The sequence below is a fragment of the Balaenoptera musculus genome, chromosome 6, assembly GCF_009873245.2.
Source record: "Balaenoptera musculus isolate JJ_BM4_2016_0621 chromosome 6, mBalMus1.pri.v3, whole genome shotgun sequence".
In the NCBI taxonomy this organism is placed as follows: domain Eukaryota; kingdom Metazoa; phylum Chordata; class Mammalia; order Artiodactyla; family Balaenopteridae; genus Balaenoptera; species Balaenoptera musculus.
The window spans coordinates 35,884,407-35,892,941 of NC_045790.1; the positions used below are offsets into that span (position 1 = coordinate 35,884,407).

General features: G+C 41.2%; 1 protein-coding gene across 7 annotated transcripts in view; it reads left to right on the forward strand.

The window, feature by feature from the left end:
• The window catches only part of APTX (aprataxin), a 39,740-nt gene extending 31,594 nt beyond the window's left edge, over positions 1–8,146 (forward strand). For all 7 annotated transcript variants that reach the window (XM_036854971.1, XM_036854972.1, XM_036854973.1 and 4 more), the window contains 4 exons: positions 72–131; positions 960–1,186; positions 6,280–6,383; positions 7,868–8,146. In XM_036854971.1, the coding sequence (XP_036710866.1) occupies positions 72–131; positions 960–1,186; positions 6,280–6,383; positions 7,868–8,022 (546 nt within the window). In that variant the 3' untranslated portion in view covers positions 8,023–8,146. The remainder of the gene's footprint in view (positions 1–71; positions 132–959; positions 1,187–6,279; positions 6,384–7,867) is intronic.
• Positions 8,147–8,535: the final 389 nt, after the last annotated feature.

Sequence of the window (8,535 nt, forward strand, 5' to 3'; positions counted from 1 at the left end):
GATGTCCAGTATTAAATACTGCCAAATATAACTATCGCATTTGCGATTTACATTGCCCCTTTTTGCTCTAGGAATCATTGGGCCACTGGAGTCAAGCCTTGAAGATTTCGATGGAGGACCCCAAAATGCAGGTCAGAATAAAATTTTGGCATTGAAATACATTTCACGTATTAAATGATCCCTCCACAGAGTTCATAACTACAAATGAAATCAAAGGAGATCAGTCCTTCTGAGTGAGATTCATTTTATTGGACTATTTTGTGAGATCAAGTGGCTTTTCTCATTGTCAGTAAGTTAGCAACTGGAATTCTTTGGAGAGAAGCCAAGTTTTTCAAATGAATATCCCTTCTGCTTTGTTCCTCCTAAACTTCTGGGTACTATTATAAGGGAAGTTGTGTTAACCTTAGTGTGGTCTCTTTCAACAGAGTGTCGGATAATGTATAGTGACTGTAATTACTGGGCTACCCTGGGATTAATAGTCAGGCATCATCCTGGGAGGAGTCTTTGTTCTTAAATTACATCCTGGGGTGACAAGGGGCAAGATCTGATAGGGCTTCTTGGAGCACACTTGCATGTGTCATGTGGTCTGCTGTGTTAGAGTGAGAAGGGTGCATTTGAATTCATGCCTGCAGGGGTTTTACGTCAGATCCTCAGGAACTATTTTGTACTGTGCCTCTTCTGTGTGTTCTGTGTAGTGTGGTGACTGAAAACACAGACTGGAGTCAACTAGATCTGTGTTGGAATCCTAGACTTCCCACTCAGTACTGATAACTATGTGACCTGGTGCAAGACACTCAACTTCTCTGAGTCTCTGTGCTTTCATCGGTCAAAATTGGGATACTAAGACCTTCTGCACAAGATTGTGGTGGGAATTAAGTGAGTTAATGAATGTGACAGTATCTGGCCCACACAAGATGAGCTGTAGATGTCCGTTTCCTTCTCTTGTGCCCCTCTGCTAGGTTTACAAAGATGAGCAGGTGGTGGTGATTAAGGATAAATACCCCAAGGCTCGTCACCACTGGCTGGTCTTACCATGGGCCTCCATTTCCAGTCTGAAGGCTGTGACCGGAGAACACCTTGAGCTCCTCAGACACATGCACACTGTGGGGGAAAAAGTGATTGCAGACTTTGCTGGGTCTAGCAAACTCCGCTTCCGATTGGGCTACCATGCCATTCCCAGCATGAGGTAAGCCTTGTGGGGAGTGCTGGTGCGTCCTGGTTCTATCTAGGTGGACAGATGGATTCAGCCTGGGTCTGCTGACTGTGCTCATAGCCCTGAGGTCCAGGGGAGTAGGGTGGGGTGTTTCCAAGGCAGGTGGGCTGAAACTTCAGCCCTCCTGCCTGACTTGCTTGTAAGCCTTGAGTTCCTACTTCTGCTTATAATTCGATAGCATACAGTTCTCTGTTCTTCTCAAAGTGTAAACTCTGAGAGCCTAACTTATGAACTAGATGAAGCAGCTTCATTGCCATCGGGTGAAGAGCTGTGGTCAGTGGCTTTTATCAGATTTTTCGGAAACATCTATAACCCCTAAATGATTAGGGACCATTGCTTTGAAGGAGGCAAGCACCACTGAATTCTTTCATGACAGCCTAGTAGATCTAAGATTTAAAATAAAATGAGAAAAAAGTGTAGAGCCTGTTTTCCTTTGGCTCATACCCAGAAGGATTCAGAAAGGAATGATTGATTCTTTTCAAGGAATGCAAGCAAAGCAGATCTCCAATTCTTTTGAGCTAAGCAACAAGATAAGCAGAGTGATTGGGTTTCTGAGTCTTTATCTTAGGCTGGTTTTTTTTTTTTGGGTGGTTAAATATACATAACATAAAATTTACTATTTTAACTATTTTCAAGTGTACAGTTCAATGGCATTAAGTATATTCACATTGTTGTGCAGCCATCACCACCATCTATTTCTAGAACTTTTTTCATCTTCCTGAACTACCTCTCATTCCTTCCTCCCCCCAGCCCTTGGCAACCACCATTCTACTTTCTGTTTCTATGAATTTGACTTCCCTAGGTACCTCATATAAGTGGAATTATACAGTATCTGTTGTTTTGTGGCTGGATTATTTCATTTAGGATAATGTCTTCGGGGTTCATCCATATTGTAGCATGTGTCAGAATTTCTTTTGGTTATTTTATTTAACCACCTAACAGTCTTCACATTTTATTAGGTGGGTAATTATGACCTAGATTACTGGTCACTTCAACAAGTAAAATTTTTGTGCCACATTTTTTCCCCATCAATACTCTTTATTTTAAATTGAGGCATGACTTACATATAATAAAATGCACAATAAGATCTATAGTTTGATCAGTCTTGATGTATATGCCATGTAACTATCACTGTGATCAAGATACAGAACGTTTCTATCATATCCCAGGAAGTTCCCTTGTGCTCCTTTCTTGCAATCCTCCCCTCAATCCCCAAGTGTTGTTCTGCTTTCTTTCAGCATAGATTAGTTTTGTCTGTTCTAGAACTTCATATAAATGGAATCATACAATGTATACTCTTTTTCTGTCTTTTTTTGGTCAGCATAATGGATTTTGAGATTCATGCATGTTGTTGTGTATATCAGATATACTTCATTTTTTTGCTCTTGTATAAATACCCAGAAGTGGAATTGCTAGGTCACCGAGTGGAAGTTATGTTGTATCTCATTAAAAAAATATTTTTTAATTGTTAAAACCTTATTAAAAAATTTAGGGCAAAAAGTCACCCATAATCCTATTTCCGTAATGCTACAGAGCTCATGACTAACAGTCCTTGATCACAAAGCCCTTTTCACGTAGTAATCATGGTGTACATACCTTTTTTTTTTTTAATTTTTAATTGAGGTATAGTTGCTTTACAATGCTGTGTCAGTTTCCTCTGTACAACGAAGTGAATCGATTATATGTATACATATATCCCCTCCCTCTTGGACCTCCCTTCCCCCACCCCCATCCCACCCATTGAGGTCACCACAGAGCACCGAGCTAAGCTCCCTGTGCTATACAGCAGGTTCCCACTAGTTATCTATTTTACACATGGTAGTGTATATATGTCAATCCTAATCTCCCAATTCATCCCACCCCCTGCTTCCCACCCTGTTCCCACATCTGCTGTTGTGCTAAGGAGAATGCTAAAGGCAAGAGCTGTGACTGGTGTGGGTGGGAAGCAAAATGACCAGTAAGTAAAGTTTCTTGTTACATATCCTTTTATGATCACTCTTTATGATATCATTTTGAATAAATTAAAGATAGGAAGGAAAAGGTAATAAATTAAATAATTTTTCTATTGTAAAAGTAATATATTTTCAATTTAGAAAATATAAAACTGGAAGTATGAAGTAGAACAAAGATCTTCCATAATATCGCCACTAATTAAACTCTAGACCTTATTCGAATTTCAGCCATTGTTCTTTCCATTTTTTTCTGCTCCAGGATCCCACGTTGCATTTATTTGTTGTCTCTCCTTAGTCTCCCTGATCTGTGACAGTTCCTCCTCCTTTTCTGGTTTTCATGACCTTGACACTTCTGATGAGTACTGACTAGTTGTTTTACGGGATGTCTCTCAATTTGAGTTTGTCTGATGTTTTTTCATGACTAGATTGAGGTTATGCTTTTTTTTTTTTTTTTGCCAATATACCACAGAAATGATGTGTGTCCTTCTCAGTGCATCATATCAAGGAGTGTATGATGTCGAGATGGTTTGTTGCTCATGATATTCACCTTGATCACTCTGTTGAGGTGGTGTCTGCCCGGTTTCTCTACTCAAAGTTACTATTTTTCCCTTGTAATTGATGAATATCTTGGGGAGAGATGTTTAAGACTATGCTACTATATATTTTCTCCTCGAACTTTTGCCCAGTGATTTTAGCATCTATTGGTGGATCTTGCCTGCAACAGTTATTATTATGGTGTTTACCTAATGGTAATTTTGTTTCCCTCATTCCTTCTAATTTATTAATTGGAATTCCTCCATGTGGAAGAGCTGTCCCTTCTCCCCCATTATGTATTTATTCAATACATGTATGGACTCATGGATATTTATTTTAGTCTATAGGATTTAATTTAATCTATCTCTGTTTATTGCTCAAATTGTTCCAGCTTTGGTCATTGGAAATTCCTTTAGATTGACTCCTGTATCACTTTGACATGCCCCAAACATTTTTTGAGCTCTTCCTTATTTTCTGGCTCCTTATTTTTTGGAACAAGATGTTCCAGGCTTATCTTATATTTTTCCTGTTCTAGCCCTGGAATGAACCACTTTTCCAAAGAACCCTAGTTCCTTTTAGTGGATAATGACATTTATAAGCCAAGACCAGGGCACGAGGTTTCTGCAGAGAGAAGTGGTTGGTTCCAGAGTGTCTTTGCTTCTAGGTCCTCTTAGCAGATGGAGCCAGGAAATACATGCATGAATCCTAACCCACACAGATACATACACCTCTCTGTTTACCTGCCTGTACATGTATATGGAAAGCCATGAGCTCACGCTGATGCTTCTGATTCCAGTCTTTGTATAACGTTCTTTTTATCTTTACAGAATCCAGTCAAAATACTGTTTTCCAAACTTAATTAGGTAGTTATTTTCTTCCTGACCCCCTTCAGTGTGGTTCCCTTTTCATTTGTAATACAGTTAGGTTTATTTGTTACTGCTTATATTCCATTTTAAATTCCCACACGGCACTGGTTGGTTTTGATGATTTATTGGGGGAACGTGAAATATTACTGATTCTAAGAGTCAAAGCTATACAAAAAGTCATCCTACTTGGTTTAGCAAGTCCAAAAGCAAACTCTTGGTTTTCTTCCTCAAACCTGCTTTTCCTGAAGCTTCTTCATCTCAGCAAGTGGCACCTCCCCAAACCCACATCCAATCCATTAGTTGGTCCCGTTGGTTCTATTCCGGAATATATTCAGAATTGGATTGCTTCTTGTCATCTCGACTGCTAGCTCCTGTCTAAAACATGATTATTTCTGGCCTGGACTGCTGCAGCAGCCTCCTAACTAGTCTCTCTGTATCCATCCTTACCCTTTCTACAGTCCTTTCTCCACACAGTAGCCAGAGTGATCTTTTAAAGTGTCAATCAGATAACAGGACTCCCCTGCTTAAAATCCTTCAGTGGTTCCCCAGTGTAATCAGAATAAAATGCAAACCCTCTGCCAACCTATAAGACCCTTTATGATCTGGCTTCTACCTAGTCCCTGCTCCTTGTTTCCAGCCATTCCAGTCATATTTCCTTTCTGCTCCTTGGTTGCACCAAGCCCTTTTTCAGGGCCTTCACACTTGGTCTCCCCACTCCCTGAAACACTCTTTCAGGTCTTTGCTTTCATGACTGCTTTCTCAGCTCAAATCACTGCCTGGGAGAGGCCTTCCCTGGACACCCTAGCTACTTAAAGAGGCAGCCTCTACCCTCCGGTACTCTCTATCCCATTTCCCTGTTTTATTTTTTTCTTAGCAATGTTAACATTTTGAATTTTCCTTGTTTATCTGTTTACTTATTTATTATTTCTCTCCCCTCATTAGAATATAATTTCTGTGAGGGCATAGGCCTTTCCCATTTTGTTCACTGCTAAATTCCCAGTGCTAGTACAGTGCTTGGCCCGAGTAGGTACTTAATGAGCAGTAAATAGTCTTTTTTTTTTTTTTTAAATTAGGGTATAGTTGCTTCACAATGTTGTGCTAGTTTCTGCTGTACAGTGAAGTGAATCAGCCATATGTATACACATATCCCCTCCCTTCTGGTTTTCCCTCCCCTCTAGGTCACCTCAGAGCATCGAGTAGAGTTCCCTGCGCTATACAGCAGGCTCTCACTGGTTATCTATTCCATACATAGCAGTGTATACATGTCAATCCCAATCTCCCAATTCATCCCATCCCCTTTCCCCTCTCGGTGTCCATGCGTTTGTTCTGTACGTCTGTGTCTCTATTTCTGCTTTGCAAATAAGATCATCTATGCCATTTTTTTAGATTCCTCATATATGCATTAATATATATTGGTTCTTCTCCTTCTGACTTACTTCACTCTGTATGACAGTCTCTAGGTCCATCCATGTCTCTACAAATGACCCCATTTCGTTCCTTTTAATGGCTGAGTAATATTCCATTTTGTATATGTACCACATCTTCTTTATCCATTCATCTGTCGATGGACATTTAGGTTGCTTTAAATAGTCTTAAGTGAATGAATGAATGAGTGGAGTTAAATGGAAACACTATCAATATTTTACATACCCATACTTTTTGTCATTTTGATTAAGCTGGGTTTAATGGTCAATCTTTGTTTCCTCTCAACTAGCCATGTACACCTTCATGTGATCAGCCAGGATTTTGATTCTCCTTGCCTTAAAAACAAAAAACACTGGAATTCTTTCAATACCGAATACTTCCTCGAATCACAAGGTAAACAGTGTTCTTTGGTTTTTACATTTGTTTCATTTTCTCAGTTGTTCTTTTTTTTTTAAAATTAATTAATTAATTAATTTTTGGCTGCATTGGGTCTTTGTTGCTGTGCACGGGCTTTCTCTAGTTGGGGCGAGAGGGGACTACTCTTTGTTGCAGTGCGCAGGCTTCTCATTGCGGTGGCTTCTCTTGTCGCAGAGCACTGGCTCTAGGTGCGTGGGCTTCCGTAGTTGTGGCACGCGGGCTCAGTAGTTGTGGCTTGCAGGCTCTAGAGTGCAGGCTCTGTAGTTGTGGTGCACGGGCTTAGTTGCTTGGCGGCATGTGGGATCTTCCCAGATCGGGGATCGAACCCATGACCCCTGCATTGGCAGGTGGATTCTTAACCACTGCCCCACCAGGGCCCTTCTCAGTTGTTCTTATACTTGATTCATTTGTTTCCCAAAATAACTTGGCTTCAAAAACCCATGTACAACTTTGTGTTGCCTGTACAGAGAGCCCCATTAAAAGAAACGGGGTTATTTGGATTGTAGTAGGATTGCCACTTTGCTGTGAGCAGCCTTCTTGGGGGACTTAGAATGCTGTTATGTCAGGGTCTAAAAAAGATTGTTTATTTTAACAATGGGGGACTTCAGAGGTTGTCCTGAGAATTATTGGAGTTCATGGATCTGAAAGCTGTAAACAGTTATTTCTTCCTTCTGCCAGCAGCTAGGAGGAACTTGGGGGCTGCCTTCCGTCAAGAGTGGTTACTTAACAGGGGAAGGCTGTGTATACAGAAGGAAGCATTTCCCAGTGTGTATACTATGGAACTTCATCATGCTGGGATGTTAATGATGACAGCTACCATTGACCAAGGGCTAACTAGGGGTAAAGCCCTGTGATAATAAGCCTTTGACATAGTAACATGGATTGCTTAGAGTGTATCCTGAAGGAATGTAATCATCTCAGAAATAAGTTGCTCACATTTAGAACCTGACTGAGCCCATTTTCCCAATAGTGAATGTAACCTCAAGTTTACTAGCTTTAAGGATACCTGGCATATTTGGGAGTCAGATGTGTCTGCCTCCGATAACAGGACGTGATAGGCGTGCATAAGGAAGCAAAAAGTATAGGCATGACTTACGCAAAAGCCCAAACTAACCCCCTGCTCAAAGCAACAGAACCTCTGAGTTCTGGCTTTCTTTCTGCCTCCTCCAGTCAGGTCCTTCCTTCATTCTCCCTTCCTTCCTTCCTCCCTTCCTTCCTTCCTTCCTCCCTCCCTTCCTCCCTCCCTCCTTCCCTCCCCCTCCATCTTTCTTTCTTTCTTTCTTTCTTTCTTCCTTCCTTCCTTCCTTCCTTCCTTCCTCTTTCTTTCTTTCTTTCTTTCTCCTTCTTCCTTCCCTCCTTCCTTCCTTCCTTCCTTCCTTCCTTCCTTCCTTCCTTCCTTTCTTTCTTTCTTTCTTTCTTTTTTTGTATCTGGGCTCTAAACTCTATTTCCTTGCTTGCAGCTGTGATTGAGATGGTACAAGAGGCTGGCAGAGTGTCTGTCCAAGATGGGATGTGTGAGCTCTTGAAGCTGCCCCTCCGTTGTCATGAGTGCCAGCAGCTGCTGCCTTCCATTCCCCAACTGAAAGTGCATCTCAGGAAGCACTGGCCAAAGTGATTCTGTGGAGCCTGAACTTCTGCAGCAGGTGTGGCTGATTGTTTAGAGCAAATTCCTGACACCTGTTCTGGATTGTGTGTGAACTTTTATTTCTTGAATTAAAACATGCAATTATTTTTTTTTCCAAAGCTTGTTCTATTCCTGAGTGGCCACAATATGGGGCGACTTGAATAGTTCAGGAATTAGGGTTTGTCATGGATGTGTTCTCTGGTGAGGGTGGTTGGGATAGGCCTGGCCCACCATCTCCAGGAGCCACATCAGATCTGACTAATGGGAGCAAAGCCATGTTCAAACTGATCAAACACAGGATATAGAGGCAGAGGGCTGCTTATATATTTCTGTTTCTTACATTTATCCTCCCTCCTCAGAGGCAGGTGGTACCCTTTCATCAGAGCAGCCAGAATGATCTCTTATTTATCCCAAAGGCACTGATTGGTCTTGTTCTCTGATGTTAATCTGGTCTGTAATATTCTCTCTCTTTCCCTCCTTCATAGGGAGACTTAGTTTCTTCTG